The 20,281-nt window shown below is 33.9% G+C and overlaps 1 protein-coding gene across 1 annotated transcript in view; it reads left to right on the top strand.

Moving 5' to 3' along the window:
- The window catches only part of LOC113497315 (neuropeptide CCHamide-1 receptor-like), a 193,934-nt gene that overhangs the window by 111,820 nt on the left and 61,833 nt on the right, over positions 1-20,281 (top strand). The window contains exons 3-4 of the mRNA XM_026876822.1: positions 5,570-5,772; positions 10,480-10,706. Of these exons, the coding sequence (XP_026732623.1) occupies positions 5,582-5,772; positions 10,480-10,706 (418 nt within the window). The 5' untranslated portion in view covers positions 5,570-5,581. The remainder of the gene's footprint in view (positions 1-5,569; positions 5,773-10,479; positions 10,707-20,281) is intronic.

Here is a 20,281-nt window from a genome sequence, read left to right as displayed (position 1 = left end):
AGACTTAGAGGTCTTTACCTACTGCTAGGACACTTATAATTTGTTATCATACATAGATTTAATAAACTCCTTTTATAGATGAACCCTTTTCCCGCATTTCTTCATCGCTCATCTCACCAGTCTTTTACATAATATTTTACTTTGTAACTAAACCTCAAAGGCCAAAGTCAACACAACACAGCTGAAATCGCTTGCGGAAATCTCCGAGCCATTTCACAAAGACATATGTGTCAAAAAGTACTTTCACTCAAATAGCGTCGTTAGACTGAATGACGACAAGCATGGTACTGTAAGTATTAAGAAAACGAAACTTCGAGAAGATTTTGAAAAGAAACTGGGGCCGTCACCACTTGACGTAGGCGATATTATCGCAAGTGTGGAAGCGAGATGGCACGACACGGTGTATAGCGCGCTCTCTTTTCCACAATTACGATGATGTTTCTTTTAGAGGTCGTGGTAGGTTGACCGTGCCAAACTAACGCCTAAGGCTTCTATGGAGCATACCAAGTCTATTTTCCTACTAGTTTCTTAACGCTTTCCTTTAAAACTTGGTGTTCGGTACTTTAACGATGGTTTATCGCGTCGCTAGAATGTTTTTCAATGTAGTTGCTCGTTTAGTTATACAAAACTTGCTTTCGTTCGCTTTTCGTTTTCGACAACCAATATATGTGATGTAGGTTGTAGTGGAAAATTCACTTGGATGATAAACGCAGTCTCCTTAAATGGTTATGTAAATTGACTTTAAACTTTTATGGAAAGTGGCTGTTACTTTTGCATTATCTGAAAGGCAATTAAATTTTTTCTGTATTTATAGCAGTAATGTAATGTATTTAAAGTCCCTAATGCTACTTAGACTTATAAATCTGGAATTTAAGTCATAAATTGATTCAAAAACTCATTAACACTTAATTAATAATCAAATTTCGTATGAGACCTGAATGAATCAAAATTAAACCTAACCACTGTGTGATAGAGAAAGTTACTCAATGTCACACAGTACTGAGAGAGATAGAAACATTCTATCATTGTGTACTGTATGTTGTATATACCGTGTATGTATGTAGGTACGTGTATTTGCAAAGTGCTCTACGATACACAGCCGGACGTGTTAGTTGAGTGCACTTTGAATCATGGTGACGTCACGAAGAGTGGAAGTGGAAGAATTCTTTTTTTTTGTAACATATTCTGGCTTTGCCTTGATTTAGAATTCGAAACAGATGTTTTTTTTAATGTATTCTCTTTTGTTTTTGTTGAGTGTCTGTTATTAGTAAAATTGACAACAAAATTACCGAAATACCACAATAGATATAAGGTTTCTTTATAGTAATTATTTTTACAACAGCTTAGTGAACTTAAACACTAATGACCATCTGAAAGAGTTTTAAAAAATACTACATACAATTCTTACAGATGCCTTAGATACGACTATCACTAAAACATTAATAAATATTATAGAAATAGTTAAAAGTTCTTACGTTATTACAATACATATTATGTATGTACTTTGACAAAAACCCTGTTGGATAGTCAAATAAAGTTATATATAGGTATATCTAAAATAATATTCTTAAACATGAAAATAAACCAATCAAATTCTTTCAAGTCTTTGTCAGAAAGTATTTTGATTTAGATCAAATTCCGCAAGTTCCATTGTTAAAACAAAATTTTATTACCTTATCGAATATTTTCAAGCGATGGCTTTTCGCTGGTTTTGCATCGTTTTATTAAATTATTTTCATTGCCTTGTATCTCCTAGCTGCTATTTTTGGTTCAAACTAGCATATATTATAAATATCTCAATTAATCAAAAAAGTTGTATGACGTACGTGGGCATATAGCACTATTATTTAGTTTTAAGAGCGCTAATTTCTCCAACAAACTTTTACAGTTTAGCGAGATATTGACATTTTTGTAAAAAAAAAATTGAATAAATAATAAAATAAATACCTTAAAGTCTTCCCAATTAAATTTACCTACTACCATCAATAGAGAGCGACTCCTATTACTGATACTTAGTTTCTTAAAATATTATTTTGTTAACTCTTAAGATGAAGTTCAGTAATTACCAATCAATAACGAATACAGTTATACCTCTAGAAAAGTCTTAATTTGTACCTTGTTCCTGTTAACTTCATAATTCGTATTCAGAATACGACAGACTTGTCAAATTAATAATTGGTGCAATTTGAAGTTCGAAGGCAACATTGAACAATGTTCGTCAGCAATTGCTGTTTCTAAACTTTAGTAATATGCATAATATTGTTCACCACTTCCTTCGCGCCTGTGGAGAAGTTACATTTCTGCTAACAATTAAGAAATCGCTCAAATGCATTAAATTGACATGTCACATGTCACGGAAACCTGTCAATCCCATACATCTAAGTAAAACGATCGATTTTAGCGCTCGTTAAAATATAAACAGTTCTTGTTTCTATGCAAACTTGTAACCAAGTAGGTTTTACTGTTTTACACCCCTGTGATTTGAGATAAGTATATAATATTACGCTTAGGGATGGGTCAATGACCGTGGGACAGGAGTTGTATGATTGATGATGACACTTATCAAGTAAACTTTTACGCTTATTAGTTTTACTTGTGAAGACGCGAGGATTTATATTGATGATGTATTATGTGATAACGTTATGTAGTATTTTTAAGTTTGGTTGTGACGTCAGCGTGCTTGGTAAGGGTTGTACGAAGGCTTGTACCGAGTTGAAGTCAGGTCAGCTGGGTCATGCTAGGAATAGGTGCCAAGATGAGTTTACTCCTTTGTGCAGTGATTGAAAGAGCTCGATAAGGTTTTTTGGTTTTCTTAAATACAGTACATTTTTTTAGACGATTATTAGTCAGTAGCTGGTTAGGAATTATGCATGAAAAAATCAAACCTGTCCAATTATCATGATTAAGATGTATTTTTTCGTCAGTTTAAATGAAATTCTATTAAAACACCAACATTAGTCCATTACCACATTTTTACATTAGGGCCAAACAATATTTTTATCTCCACTACAATGAAACTTGTAAACAAATCAAGTTATCTATGGAAACAAAAAACAAGTCATAAAACTTTTCTCCTTACATTTGCATGATAAGACGTTTGCTTAAACATTTATGCTGAGCTCGGCATTCTCGCTAATGTTACCGACACTGCTAACTTTTTAAATGTAGCTGTCAGGCGCCATTTTCGAATGCGTTTGAGATATTTTTGAATTCGTTATTGTTATTCTTAAAATTCATTTTGAATTTACTTAATATTTTTAAATGAAAATGATATTATGTAGATAGCATTTTTATGTAGGTATATTTCGTTAGTATAATTATATTTTAATTAATAGACCTAATCAGTTGTTAATAAGTCATATGGGGTTTTGAATTGCTCATTATTAAAACTATGATGTCAATACACTTTTTACAACATAACATTCAATACAATGTTATATAATATAACTATTTATTACATTTATTTATTTGAACTTTCATGTACACTTGTGATACATAAGGTACATTTATCTCGACCGCTCGATTAGTTTTGGACCAAACCGGATCAAATCATATTTTTAGTAAATTATCATATACATACATACATACATACTTGTACATTCCTATGTAGTGAGTATTCATAAATATTAATTCATACATGTGAATATAATTTTTTATATTTTTTTTATTTATTTATTAAAAAGTTTGAAAATTACATAAAAAATCGCCAAACTGCAAAGCAGTTTGCTGTTTTTTTTTTACTCACATTATTTGTTTTATCTCACATGTGCAAGTTAAATGCAAAAATTTCCAGACAATATTGACTCGGTGAAAAGGTCTCGTCCAAATTTAACATACAGCCAAAGTTTGTTGGCTTACCTGTCAAATACAACCCTAATGTGACTGTGTCAATTATATTTACACATTAAGGGCCTTTTTAAAAGCCTGTATCAGACTGTACCGCAAAATGGTGAGCTTTCTGACCGGAACTCACAGCGGAAAGTTTCTGAACGATTCAATTTAAGTCTGAGCATATTCTTAGGGTAGCCAAAGAGTGAAAACGAAACGTCTGTTCATGAACCGTATTGGTTCAACAGCTGAAATCTTCCAAGACGAATGCTATGCATTTCTCTTGCCACTGTATTAGCAAATACTATAAATGAAGATCGAGGTAGAGCAACGATACACTATACGTCTGACAAAATGTTTGTTGTTGGAAAACAAATGAATTTTAATTTTCTTTTTAGGAATCTTTTTGATTTGAGATTTGAATGCTTGGAAATATAATCGTTCTGAAAAATAATCGTTTAGGTGACAGTTAAATTTCGTGATTAAATTTAATTGAAAGTCGACCGATTGGTTTTCTTTAGCCTATTTCTACAAAACGTCTGTGGCGAGTCAGCATAGCACTTGAGATGTCCCAATCTATAAATAGTCTGTACCTGCTGAATACATCAACAAGTAGGACACTGTCATAAGATTTTAGGGACAAGATAATAATAAAAAAATGCTTTATTTCGATACTTCGATTTTTAAATATTTTGTACGCATGCTTGAATTGGACAACGATTCTTTTTACAATCATTCGAATCTCAAATCAATAGGATGCCCTTCCTAAAAAGAAAAGTAAAATTTTATTCAATCATGTACTTCAGAAATTGCCGTTTACTTAGAGAATCTTCCATAATATTATATAGTTAAGGGGCAAAGCACTTGAAAATTGCGTCCGTTAAACTTTAGGGCCGTAAAATTATAGCTGTTTGAGTTTACGATTTAACAAACGACGGCGTTCATTGGGAAGGTTTTTTAAGTGGGAGCCATTTACCGGTTGAATGGTACACAAAGGGATATGGACTAGGTGAACATGTAGCGCACAAAAGAACATACAACTCTTATCCCTGCATTCGAAAAATTATGATCGCTTTTTAAAGCTGCTTCATTAAAAAATTTGCCCTTATTTCCTAAAGACAAGTGTTGAAGTAGTAGGTTACATATACCCACTTACAAATGCACGTGGCCCCAAATGTGCAAAAGTGGGGTATGTGAGAATTAATTATGAAATAAGATCTAAAATTACTGAATAAAAACTCCTTGATTTTCTATCCCATTTATTTTATTAATGGCTATTTGTATTACACCAAAACAGATTGCTTTAAAGCAAATTGAATTTAGAATATAAAATTAAGGCTCTTGTCATAATACATGTTATCCTACACAGGTAACATTGTATATTGTGGCTTATGGAGACATGGGTCTACCGTGCAAAACCTTGTAAAGGCCTTTTTCGTGTATTTCCTACAGCACGGTAATCCAAATGAAACGGGACACTAACCTACAGATTATTTCTAATGGCATAGGCACTGCTATTTTTTCGTACAGTTATGGGGTAAGAAATGAACAACAGTTATTGTAACAAAAACATCACTTTTAAATAATAATAATACGTATAAATAAAACGTATTAAATTTAAATATTTCAGATTTATTCTGGCATTTTACATATCGTTGCGGGGAAGTCGAATGCGACAACATCAATCACATTACTGCGCGTTATTACCTCAAAAATAACACTTACCCCTCTCTTGTTTCAGATAATATGCACGATGGAAGACTACAACGAGACTTACGACGATATGGCCAACAGCTCCGAGAGCTACCAGCCGTACTACGAGAGGCCGGAGACCTATATTGTACCTCTGATATTTGCACTAATATTCGTCATAGGTGTTGTGGGCAATGGTACACTAGTTGCCGTGTTCGTCAGACACAAAGCTATGAGAAACGTGCCTAATACGTAAGTAGAGTTGTTTTAATTTGAAACTTGGATTTCAAAACTATATTTTTAATAGGATTTGTTAATCTGCAGAAAAACTTGTTATTTCTTGGTAATTTATTTCCAGAGCTATTAAAGCCGAATTTTAACTTATTGTTGTTAAAAGTCTGATTTATAAATTTCTAAAAATGAATTCCTAATTTCATTTGAGGATCGCATTACTATTGGCTTCAAATTATTATCCCTTTAATTAACGCGTTGTTTGATTTAACCCCGGCTCCTTGTATAAAGTACTAATGAAAACTAAATTGATAATCAAGATTAATTACATGTTAAAATATTATAATCTCTTGAAAAAAACGATTTAACTTACTAAATTTGCATAACTTTACTACATGTACTATAAGCCGTCATTAAAATTCAGTTTTTAAAACTCACTTCAATAGATCATTTCAGACATTAATTATTCATACAAATGACTGAAATTACGATCAACTATGCAGACTTTTGAGTTTTTAACGTTTATTAAACTATTTTGAGAAGGATTTTATATTCTTGTTCGGTTTTATGACGATATAAATATAGTGTTTACTGAGTAAATAAACTTAGGTTGAAGATACCTAAAAATACCGCAACTCATAAGCTTTTCTGAGCATTTTAGAGACTTATTAAATATCAACTGTTGTTAAATTTTTTGTGGCAAAATTTAAAAAAAAAACAAGATTAAATTATTAAAACAGTTTACTAGCGCGTATTTATCGGTATTGCCCGACTAGTTTCGGGTCCAATCGGAGTCCTTAATCTTGAGCTAACGCGACGAGGGTTACTATAAAAGGGGTATAATGTAAGCTTACACCATCAACGGTAACCAAAAACAAATAAGCCTTCCATCTATTTTGAAACATATAATTATAACAATGTTAATCGCTTAAGGATTCGACCAAAACAGAAGAAGCACTCGAAACAAGCAATAACAGTTTTAAAGGTTGTCTGAAACAAATCGCTAGTTACGATGTCCTGTAAAAGTGCCTTAGCAATATTTTTTTATGAGAAACCTGAAATTAATAGCCCGACAAGGAGTGATAAAGACCGGGGTAGTAGGTCGAACGTTATTATTTCAGGGTAATAGGGTTTAGTAAAAGATCAAACTGAGTCCAGGCATTAAAGGATCACACTGGTGTTATCGTAATTGACAAATATTGGTTTAGGATTCTTTTGGCTTTCGAATATAATCTGATCCGACCTTTTAAGCGGTAAAAATCTGATGTTATTTACAGACTTGAATTGTCCTTTCCTATACGCAGATGATCCATAGCCATCTTTACAATGAATGTATAATAATACCAGCGTATGTTTGTCCCACTTCTGGGCACAGGCCGCTTCCCGTACAAAGAAGGTTTTGAGTATTCATCATCACCATTTTGATCATATTGATTCTACAATCCCGGTTCCCTCACAATGTTTTCAATCACTCATTTAAACATTAAATTTAAACTTTGAAATAGCCACTTTACCTTCGTTGTGATTGAACCTACATCTTGTGCATACAAATCTACGCATAGAACCGCAAGGACACTACAACACTCAATTTTACTCTTTTCAATCGTTAGCGTTAAGCACGCTCAAATTGTATGGATATTAAAGTCACTTGACTCTTGACTTTGACGTGTCATCTTCGTACATTTGAGAGATTATTAGTGACATTAATGATTGTAGAAAATAAATGAGAATTGAATAAAGCCTCCTTTTAAATTGTATTAACCAAATTAATGAGATCCATTTGCTTTGTAATAAGCAATGTTTAATTGATCTCAACCAAGATTTAGTTTTTATTGTGAGTAATATAACCGCTGTCATGGCTTATGTCCGACCATGTTATGATAAGGATTAATAGAAAAGTAACAGAAGTATCAGTGTGTACAATATTAAGAAAACGTTTAGTATAATAATCTGTATTAAACCTTGTACAAAGGAGTATTTAATTTCAATAGAGCTCTTAAATTCATGGCAAAATAAAAGTCAAGTGCGATTGCCTGCAAGCCTGAAGAAAACCTAATTTACAATGAAAAATGGTGAGTCGAAAAATGGTGAATAAATGTGTCGATCGAAGTTACAATTTTCAGTTCTGTGAAAATTTTAACCCTAGCTATCATCGTTCTTGAGATATAGACTGATGACAGAAGGATAGACAAAACAGCCTTGATCCGTTTTTACCCTTTAGGTATGGAACTCTATGTAAAATTGCCAAAACAAAATCCTAAAATAAAAGGTAGCTAGTTCAGTAATAAAGCTTTAACGAACCTTACTATACATATTGCACAAAACTAAAGAGGATAATCAATTTTTTTATCCGTGTTTAACTTCTGTTCCCCGCCTGTCTCGTATACTCTAAGTACGATATTTTTCTTCTCGCATTACCGAGATGAAATTTTGCAATGGTATATATATTCTCTGAGAAAGCTTTACTGAACAGATTTTATAATAAGGAAAATGTTCAAACAAATACATTCAATATTTCCTTATTTTCCTGTGTCGGTCAGATTATGAACATAAAAGAATTTCTTTCAAATCCTCGATAGTTAAATAACAGAATAATTTAATGAAAAAATATTTATCAACTGTTATTATTATTCAGTAAAAGGAATTGCTTTTCAATTCCAAACTTGAATGAGCACTTGTTTTTTGAATTCGAAAATTCAGTGGTAATTAATTGATGTTTGGTATTAAGGTCAACGATGGCCAACAGGCTCATAATAATATAAAAACACTTTTGTTTTTTTCGTTACGCATTTTGTATATAATGACAGTTTTTTTTAATTATAAACAGCGTCAAAGTGCGGTGAACGAACAAGCACGGTTATCAATGCTCTTACCGTATTGTTTATTCTATTGCTTTCTATTCCTACTTAGACTGCTCCTTCTACCAAAGGCTAGTCCAGGAAAGATTGCATTTGTTTGCGTTTTTGATAACACTACAACGTATGGACTTAAAAAGAGGTGGTGACCTCTAACTTTGTTTCAATGTCTATAAAGTTAGAAAATATCAACAGCACGCCTAAAATGAATTAGACATGTAAAGGAAATAACAGTCTTAAATACCTTCCAAGCAGAATTGACTATTTCATTTAATTTCTCTTTTTTCCATTTGGAACTGAAAGATTTATTAGTCAGTACTTGTGACGTAATAGAAGTCAATCTATAATCTATAAAAATAAACGCAATATTTCTGAAGTGAAACTAAAAACACACGGATCATAAAACGATCATCGTGTATGTATGAAAGGATCAGAGTTACTTGAATATATTTTCTTCTATCCTATCAGCGCAGTCGAACTTATCTAGTACATGTTTATTTGATGTTCGCTACCAATCCAAATGAGTATAAGGTTTAAAGCACACTAGGTGGGGAAGCTACAAGTGTTCTATTGATGGAGTAAGTTTAAAAAGTAAAAAATATGGAAAGGTGAACATCATGGAGGATGGAAGCTTTTTAGTGCTGAAGTGCTCTTCGCTATACTTGCAGAAGCGAGCACTGCACTTGTTTTTCTGACTCTGACTACTGTGCTACTTTCCGAGAACGAAGACTATATTAATTGCGGTTGGACGGTTGCAAACTGCAATGCCAATTGCCAGAAAGTCAAACAGAAAAAGTAACATCAATTTCTACATTTAAATTTTCGTAAATCGAACTTCATGATAGTAGCGGCAATTTAAAACATTGAGGGTTTTTTTCTGATTAGACAGACCGAAGAGTCCAAATTTATGTGTAAAAACTTTGATAAATCTCGTAAATAATATGGTCAATCACGAAAAATACATGTGAGCGAAGCCTTAAGCGGATAAACCAGCTTGTCCCGACTTCTCGATATTTCATTTCAAATATTTTCATGTCTATGAGTGTATTCAAATCAAGCAGACTTCTTTTACATAGGAATATGTCATAAGTTTTTATCGGCTTATGTCCTTTACCTATGTGGAATATAGCCTTCACTAATATTTCATTTAAGTCCGATTTGGATATGGAAGGGATCTTGAGTAAGGCTTTTGTTATAAATATTACATTGAGATAGGATTTGGTCGGTCACGTGATTCGTGAGCGCAAATGTAAGCAAAAACCAGTACGATATGAATTTTCCAATAGATGATGGTGATGATTATCTAGTTCTTTCCTTTCTAGAATATTCTATACTATTTGAAGTCAGTGCACTTTGTTTTCCAATTTATTTGTACTAAGTATCATTCAACAGACTGACGATATATTATGTATCGATGTCAGAAACCCGACAACATTGCACGTGGTTTTAAACATAAATGAACAAGTCAAGTGCGATTCGGACTCGGAACGCTAAGGGTTCTGAACAATAACGGTTCTTAACAAATACGATGCGAAAGAACACAAATCATTTGGGAGACAATTCCTTTTGAGGTTGGGTAAAAGAAGATTTATTTACCATCCAACATTTTTTGACCGTAAAGACCCTTTCTTTGCTTCGATCTTTATTTTTAATATGTGTTGTTATACTATATCAGCAACGAGGACACATCATAACCGTTGAAAATTTCATCTGTCTAGGGACAAACGGACTGACAGTTGTTCTTCAATAAAAAGACTTCGGTATAACCCTTTGAGTATGCATCCTAAAAAAAGAACCCTTGTATGGTAACTGTTTTCTAACTGAAAGGAGGATAATAGGCAATGAGTAAATACATATATTTTCTTGTTCTCAGATACATCCTCTCACTGGCCCTAGCAGACTTGCTCGTTATAATCACGTGCGTGCCCTTCACGTCCATCGTGTACACTGTGGAGTCCTGGCCCTGGGGAGCCACGGTCTGCCGCGTGTCTGAAGCCGCCAAAGATGTCAGTATCGGCGTGTCAGTGTTCACGCTGACAGCCCTGTCAGCTGACCGATACTTCGCGATAGTCGATCCGTTGAGGAAGCTTCATGCAACAGGTGGGTTTTTAGTGTTATTTTTTATAAATATTGTTTTAATTATTCATTAGCTTCAACTTTCGTCGTCCACTGCTAGATATAAGTCTTTCCCAAATGGTATAATAGTAACCATTGCTAACAAATTTACGTTTGAAACTTTTAATTGAACAACAAGAACATTCACCAGACTTCGAATAAATAACTGCTAAGCTAAAGTTAATGTCATTTATATCCGACTAAATGATTGATGATTACCTATTTAACATTAAATAAAAAATGAATTGAAAACATAAGTTAAGGATACATAAGTTCCATATTTTTTAAAGAACCTAAGTTTACGATGACGAGATTTCGAGATTAAAATTCAATGACATTAACTGTGGTTGTTATTGTACCTAGATATCTCAGTCGTTTGAGCTATTTGAATAAAGTTCAAAAACTGTTATTATCTTTCTTTTTACTAAACAAATACAGAACTTTAAATAGATTAAAAATTACTTACTGAAATTCGTAAACAGAATCTCTTGGAAGACGATAGCAGAGTAATTAACCGAATTCCAAACATTAATTATCTGGTCTTTCCACAACTAATTTGTGGTGGGGTTTCGAGTAACAACAATTATATAGCTGAATATAATTCAATTTAGAAACTGGAGGACAATTGTGTATAATAAATTCAAGTGTCTCCACTTTCTCTGCATTTTTTCAAAAAACAGGGTCCAAAAAAAATTAAGAATGAAAAAACTAAATATGTATGCGAATTACATTCCTTTGACGACATATAATGACTTTGACGCATTTTAACGCTTGGAGAAATATAATATTACATACCATTCCACAACTTAACGCCATCTAGTCTCAAACTTAACAAAGCCAGACTCGAAAACCATGGGAATTGAACCGACGACATCTGCTATAGCAATCCGGTAAAATAGCCACTAGACCAACAGGTCATTCCTATTCCTAGTCACATAATATGTGACTAGTATCTGGACTTGGATTATCAAAATTTCGCTAAGAAATAAATACGTAAAATCAGTATGCGGTATGAGGGCTAAAATTCTTTGAAAAGGGTCTGAAGATGTTTATTCGCGGTCTGTCTGCTGATACGTGATAAGGATGTACTCTCGGCTTCCTCGACCCTCGAGTGATGAGGGATCAGCTTAACTACGTCAGCTCAAGTCAAAGGCTCTGTAACACTGATTCTTGTAAGGAGGTATAGTCAGCACTGTAAGTCGGTAAGCACTCTCCGATTAGCAACGTTCCAGTGATTCCCAGTATCATGCAAGAATTGTTTGTATTTCAACTATACTAGGTGTTATTAAATGACGTAACGGTTTACTCACGCGTATTTATCGGGGTAGCCCGACTAGTTTCGGACCCAACCGGAGTCCTTCTGCTCATGATTAAGGACTCCGGTTGGGTCCGAAACTAGTCGGGTTACCCCGATAAATACGCGTGAGTAAACCGTGAATCAGTGAATCAGAATTTATCAGTCTCACGATAGTTATTATAAAAATATACTAGGTGTCATGTTCTTGTAACCAAATGTGCAACAGCAACTCCTTGAAGTTGATTGTGTACAGTTGCTTTGAAAATGTAATTCGGCTTATCAGACTTTGTTGCTGACCGTACTTTGAGTTTAAGAGTTTCTTATAGTGTATGTTATTATGAAAGAGGTCTCATCTATCTCTATGATAAGATAATTATAAGTTATAATTTGCCACAACAAGAGGTAGTGACATAATGATGTATAAAAGTAACTCATGCTTTTCATCTATCACTTGAAACAATCTGAAGGGTTACAATATATATAGGTACTAGCTGTTGCCCACGACTTCCTCCACGTGGGAAGAAGATATAAGATATGATTTATACCTTTTTTTTTTGGTAAGGCGGGGGAATCCTCATAGTCACCCCCTCCCTCGGGGGAGGAAATGGGTAGTGTCAGACTTTTACTGACTAAACCGGTGTATGGCAACGCGTTGTAATCCTTCATACACATATGATTTATACCTGCCCTGTTTTTCCACATATTCCATTGTATCTTCGCTCATATTAGTCGCAGCTTTATGGTTTATAGCCTAAAACCTTCCTCGATGAATGATCTATTGAACACAGAAATAATTTTTCAATTTGAACCAGTAGTTCCTGAGATTAGCGCGTTCAAACAAACAATCCAACAAACAAACTCTTCCACTTTATATATTAGTATAGATATAGATTAGATTACATTCCACCCATAACAGATATGAGTTCAAGATTTCGGAAACTTGACGTTTATGGTATCTATTTCAACTTTGATCTTTTCCTAAAGCCAAATCAAATTGCTCAAATACGTGAAATTGTACATTTCATATTGGGATGTTTTTTTTATCTACAGTTATTTTTTTTTTTAAATTGATTATTTGGAAAAATTACAAAATGCATCATTTACTTTAAAACTATACTAACTGAGGTTGCTGACCGGTAGTGTAGATTTCTTCAGTGTTTATAATTGTATTAGAAATAGGGATACAGTTTGTTTGAAAGATCGCATCAGATCATGCCTAACCGGATCATCATTTCAAATCAGAAATTTAAAGATAGGATAGCTGACATACTGAATTTTCGTTTTTTTAGTATCGTTTACATCATCAGCACGAAATTAACTAGTATTATATTAAACGGAAACATTACAATGTTATTTAACTCTGTTAATGCCAAAAATCAGCAAAACCAAATGTTTTTCAGGCAAATTAATGAAATGACTACTTTTAACAATCCATAGCAATTGTAATTCGATTATTAATCTCGTCGCAGAACAACAGCTCACTAATTTCAATCAATTACCTTGTTTTATGTGCAAACCAACCAACATAGGTATTTTGTTAAATTAATGTTATGTGATTTTTACTGATCAGTCATGAAACTTCACACGAATTTTGTAATTTATGTAATGAGTATATTTGTGCATATTTTATATGGGACAAGGCCACTATCCATGCCATGATTGGATAATTTTCTATTTTATTTTTACATAGACTATAAAATAAATAAGTAACCAAAAGTGCTGCCCTGCCATTAAGCTCACACACCATCTTTGCTCCGGACGATCTCGGCGATGTCTTTACTAAGGCGTCCAGCGGGTGGCAACATTATGATACTATATTATTCTCGGAACCATCTCCTTCCAACCTATTTGGGGGTCGAATTGCATACTGTAACAGAACCGAATACCGTATTTCACATAGAACTATCATTTAACGGGCCTTACTGCAAACAAATATAATTTCCGTATTAATATCTACATTCATTTACCTTCAACTCCATTTACTGTTATTTTCCCAGAAATTAAGCAGAACTAAAATAGTGAAAACACAGTCTTTAATATCGTTTGCAAGTTCCTGTAATGAGGGTCTGCAATCTAACCACATTAGTTTAAATTAACAGAAGTACAGTTAGAAAGAAAATTAGACCAACACAATTAAAATTAAAAATTCTACGATTGCACACTGGATTTCCGTACAAGTAGTCAAAAAAAAGATCCTCAAAATCAGATTCATTTATGACCGTGACAACCGATTTTTATTAATGTAGGTATCAATTTTTTTGCTGATAGTACCATACAAACGACGAGGACGGCCTCGAATGAGATGGCGCTACGAACTGGATGCGTACCACAAACAGTGGATGGGAAAAGCAATAGACCGGACAGAGTGGAAGAATCTAAGGGAGGCCTTTGCCGTGCAATGGGAAAGTAACGGCTGAAAAAAAAAGTACCATACAAAAGTGTACTATCATCACTTTTAGTACTTAGTGCAATTTCCAAGGAAAATAGGTCACTCGTACGAACTTTATAACAAAGCTGTAAAATAAGCGTATCACAAGTAATAAAATGAAACATAAATGTAAAATCTTTATGAGTTAAGGTGATGTAAGAGGAATTACGTGAATCATAATTGGATCTACGATTGCTTACCTCAAATCTGAATATAGTGAGCTTGGCGAATTGTTTAGTAAAAATGTGAATGCAGTTGACAAATAAAATAGTTTCACGTTTTTCCTTTTAGCGACTTCCACAGTAATGAATTTAATCCCAGTGTCGAAGGATTTTTCGCAAACGTTCAAGTCAGTGTACAAATACAGGTAGACTCAGGATAAGCATTTCGAAGATGACTCACCTTTGCCTGAGACCGATCTCGCGACACGTTCCTCACAGTGGGTTTTGCGCGGTGACCTCAACCAGTTAGCTATTCGTACCGTTAACGGTTACGGCATTACGGAAAAAGATCTTACGGAACAAAATTAAGAAATCGCTTGCTGGACTTGAATTAATGAGAGTATTAAGTGGCAAAGCTAAGCAATCTGTCTGCCCACTAAGAACTATGCTCAGACTATTACTTTCCCAAATGTAATGTTTCCAAATGGGATGATGAAAAATATGATTTGTTAAATGTTACAAATCATATTTTTCATCATCCCCCAAAAAGAGATGACGACTAAAAACAAAGAAAAATACAAATATTTTCGTCAGGAAAATATATTTTATTTATTGAAATATTTGAATTCGAATACTACATTTTAAAGAATAAAAATTGCAGGTTTAAAGTTGAAATACAGTTCAGCGAAACGTTTACGATCGGAGATAATTAATGAATGCACAACATTCGCGGTTTGTACGGAACCAATCACTGTATAAATCAAACAACCGCAGACAATATTTGTTCAGACACAGGAAGTTTGTGTTACTCTGGTTTTACCGTAATTATGTGCGATGTTCTTAAACGTATCAGTTTTATATACGTTTTTATGAGAAAGTATATTGATTTTGATTTGTAAGGGAAATACTGAATTTTTCTTCTCCTTTTTTATTTTCGGCTATTTTCTACTTTTCCTTAAGATGATGAACGTTTTGGGTTTGCGTCCCGAGATTCGCTTGGTCCTGTTTTTGATTTGGTCCTGAAATGGTGCGTTCAAAACAAAGGAAGATAGGATAAACAACCCGCATACATACCACATACCTATATATATCATAGCAGCGCCAACTTATGCCACTGCACAATTTGGTGTTAACATCAATTTCCAGATTACCAACTCGATTGAGATTCGCTTGAAATAGATCTCCATTATGTCGTAAGTTAACCTACTAGGAACACCAGGAGGTTTCCAGAAGGATTGTTCTATGATTAATCTGCTTAAAATGTCCTACTGGCTTGCTCAATGGGTATCTTTTGTTTTAGACTTTTACGTCTCCCGCCATAAGGAACTTAAATCCTTGTATGTGGGTTTCACAATCGACAACTAGTCTAAGATCAAGCATTTGTGGATAAAATAAATATTGTTTTGTCCTTTCCCGGTAGAACATATTTGTTATTGGTTGGTACTTGATATGCGTGTTTGTCTCTGCATACATATGAGAATAGATGTTATTCCTGTTTTAATACATACTGAATATAATATGGTATGCTGTTTTTGTCGATCTTGCAGTTTTGCGGCCAAGGATTGTGAAAAGCAAAAGCAGACGAGCCCAGAAGCTAGTTTTAATACAAGACAAAAAAAAACTTGATACTAGGTATTCAAAGTTTTCTTTTCTATGTAGTTAACTATGAATAGAAATTGCAAAAGGTAATGTGATGGGATATGATAATACGTTTGCTTCCTTTACATATTTTCCCCGTTACGGCATTATTGAATACAATTTCGGTACCCACTTTTTACCCGTGAGGGATATATGTGATGATAAAGAAATAGGCATGTCCAAATTCATCAATCATTTTGGGAATATAAAAGCGACTGACAAGTTGGTTCTAACCTTGTGATGGAGGCGCGTTTACAGCAGGGCGGTTGCGATTGTGGAAGGGAGATGCTGCTACGTATTTATGATGCCGTCTCGCTTCAATAACGGCAAGAATGGTGCGTTAGAAGATTGCTGTGAAGGCATGGATCCGTTTTGAAGTACAAGTCATTCTGTTCACATGTTCTCCGTCCACGAATGAGCACAGTTTCAGGGATTTTTTTTTATAATATACCTTCGTAAGGTAGTTTCATTGTTTTCTGATACCAGTTTAAGTAAGACGCGGAACAGGACACGATATTATGTACTCCAGTTAGCTTTCAAACTAGTCGAGTGATACCGATAAATGAGGTGAGTAAACTGTTTTGAAATAATTTTGTGGTAACAGATATGACTGGCCAGTGGTTCGTCTAGTGGTCAGTAGCAAACGAAAAATGTATAATGGGCAATCATTCGTTCTTTCTATGGGTATGATCTATCTATGTATAATATGTTTGTATTTAGCAATATAAAGGTATGTTTATCAGTTATCTAAAACTTCTTATAAAAGCTTTATTTCGTGATTTTTTGGGTTCTGAAAGTAAGGGTTATGTTCAATTCCTTCCTGAAAATTAAACTGACACGATGGCACCGTTTTATTAAATTTGTCAATAAAGCCTCGCTTTACAGACATAGCTATACTATTTACAAATGACATGACTCGCCCACTAATCGTTTTAGCACCGAAACTTCTATTGACATAGGAACCTTCATTTTACAAAGACAGTCTTTTGTCAATTACCACGTACTGAAAACCAATAGTTCAGTGGTGGAAATCAAACTGTCAGGAACAAAACTGCTATAGGATTTCACAATAAAATCAATGTTCATTCATTCCGGTACAGCCCGACTCGACTCATATAGGTCGAGACTTACCAAGACACATGTAGGTATCTATATACATACTAAGTTCACTGAAGACACACTGTCAAACACATACCTGTTCGCATGACGTCACTGCACAATAAGTCTAAAGGATCGTCAATTCTATAAATATCACTCAAGATCTACAGAAATGGAATTCTCAAAAGCAGGTCATAACGCTACTAAGATTATTGATTTGAAGGGTTGCTTTAGAAATTCCTGTGGTCATAGGGATCAACCATAATAGATATTCCAGAACTCTGCCATGAATACATTTAGCGACTCCAACCGAGACAAGAAAGGGCATTGCTTGTAATTCATGAGACGAAAATCGGATTCCTACTCCCAAGAGGTTGTACTAATGAGGAGGATGTTGTAAGGCGTGCCCATGGTTTAGTCAACCTTAGGAAAATTAATGAGGCGTACTTTCTTCCCCATCCGTTATAAAACGCTTTTTAATTTTGGGCAATTATGATGCAAGCAGTCTTGATTCAATCATGTATCTCATTTGTTTTGTAGAAAAAAAATGATTCTTTTTAATCGGCTTCAAAGCCTCTTTTGCCTAAAAACAAAAGCAAGTTGCCCTAAAAGACCAAAACCTGCAATAATATGAGTGCCTCAGTAATGGGGTTCCGTTCTATACTATTCTATCCCTATAGGATATCTCCCCGATAGGTACTAAATTTGGATTTCACAATGTATTAAGCTCTTAAAAGTCAGGGTCCCTGTACTTTGATACTTTCTGACAAGACACAGAAATGAACGTGATACGATTGAAAATCCTGAAATCAGGAGATCTAAGTAATCAGTCATAAATTGTCGTCACGTTTTCATGCGTAAAAAGGTCAAGGTTTTGCCACAAACAGAACCTAAATGCCCAATTACTAGTATACCTAGAATTACGTGTACATTATAATATATTCAACGAATATAATCGTCAAAGAATTCTGTCAAATCCATACACTTATTATGCTGGAAAATGTATGGAGAATTGTTTGTGACGTTTACAGGATGAAAAAAGTAACGATATCTACAAAATAGACCTGAGGCAAGATTTTAACAGAAATATCGTTCTTAATAACAGCCTGGAGGCGTGAAAACTAACTGTTATGAATGTGGCAAATGCCTGAAATATAATAGCTTATAATATAATATAATAGTTTTTGACTTTTTATTTAGATAAATATCCAAAAATACTTGAAAAATAAAGACTTTTATTAGAAAGTACGTTTCAAATATTCTTTTTTTGTTTAAATTCAAATAAAATTCCTCCGCATTATATTCTAATCCGGAGATTTTGCTCATTGGAAATTCAACCCGGGGAGAAATTCTGAAATTGTTTACGCGACAAGAAAAATAACTAGCGAACTCCGTGGATATCTGAGTAAGCGATATAATAAATTTTATCACAAGAAACATTTGCATAAATAACTCAGCACAGATCGTTAGTTTAAATAGGTAAACTTAATTATAATCTGCCTTATCTTAGCTTTTAGGCAGGATTTAAGTGCCTACTTAAAGTTTATACACGGTGATTTTTTAGTCGTTTTACAAAAGCAGCCCAGTTCATGTATCCGACGTACAATACCCCTAGGCGCGATTTTTTTTTATCATCAACTAAGATTATTATCTTAGTTGATGTACCTATTGGTACAAAGACTAATGAAACAAGAGAAACCTGAAACATACTCTTAAAAATGGTAAAAACATTGTTCAACATTGTTACAAGGCTCGGACCGCGCTCGTATCAGAGCTGTTTCTAAAACTACGAATTGCATCATAATATTGAATAAAAATTGGATTTTAAATTTATTCAAATCTCATAAATACCTATTTTTTTATCATGAACGTGTTCTAGTCATTGGATACAAGAATTGGGCTGCTTTTGTAAGACGACTAAAAAATCACGGTGTATATAGACACACGTTTTATAACGATTTATTCTTCATTTCAGTTTTGTGAGACGCTAGCTAATGCCAGCAGTTCCATCCGCTTCAAATCGAAAATGATCTCACAAGAACATAAACTAGAGATAAAAACTATCCTAGGTGTTAAACCAGATTATAAGCACTAAATTTTCCTCAAAAAATATCAAATTATTGTCAATTACCAATAAACGCAATATTACATTACCGCGCAGCTAAAAGCTATCGTAAGCCAAAATCACTTCATTTAAATGTATAAAACAAACGTCAATTTTTTAGGACAGCTACATTTCATTTTTTTCCAGCATCTCAATCCAGTTTTTTTGCGTCATACAGGTAACATAAATTCGCTAAAAGACTATCTGCTATAATATAATTATAATTTATGTACGTAAAAGAACTGAATTTCCTTTAGATCCTAACCTCACGTATCTCTTTCTTCAACCTCTATAAATCATTAAAATACATTTCCTTTATCTTTTGTTGTCCAACATACTACCACATGGGTCATAGGTCACATAAGGTCGTGACCCTTACTTACCGTAATATTTTCGCACCAGTAGCTGACAAAAAGCATTCGATTGCGTGAAGCGAATATTTCTATTCTCTACATAATTGTTTCGTTAGATGGGGTTTGTGCGACACACACGTAGTCGTATCAAATACTGATATGAAATATTTTTGATACAAAATATTTTTTATTGAATCGAGGGATCTGTTACTAGAGGTCCGCAGTTCACTATTGACATCTTTATAAATCCTTAGTTAACGAGCTTTTTAATTTCATTGCTAGGCGTTTTTTGTAAGTGTGACTAGATTACAGTAAAGCCTCTGGCGACACAAGAGTTAATTTCTTTCGGAGGGAGACAATTTTTTTAGTTACTTCTTGCATGCGACATTATGTGGGTTGCACGAATATTGCAATAGCTACAATGCTATCAAATATAAATATTTGTATACCAAAATACGATCAATTTTTTGTTGCAGTCGTT

This window comes from Trichoplusia ni, chromosome 9 (assembly GCF_003590095.1).
Source record: "Trichoplusia ni isolate ovarian cell line Hi5 chromosome 9, tn1, whole genome shotgun sequence".
NCBI lineage: Eukaryota > Metazoa > Arthropoda > Insecta > Lepidoptera > Noctuidae > Trichoplusia > Trichoplusia ni.
Note: the sequence above shows the minus strand (reverse complement) of the source record. Positions and strands in the feature narration are given on the sequence as shown.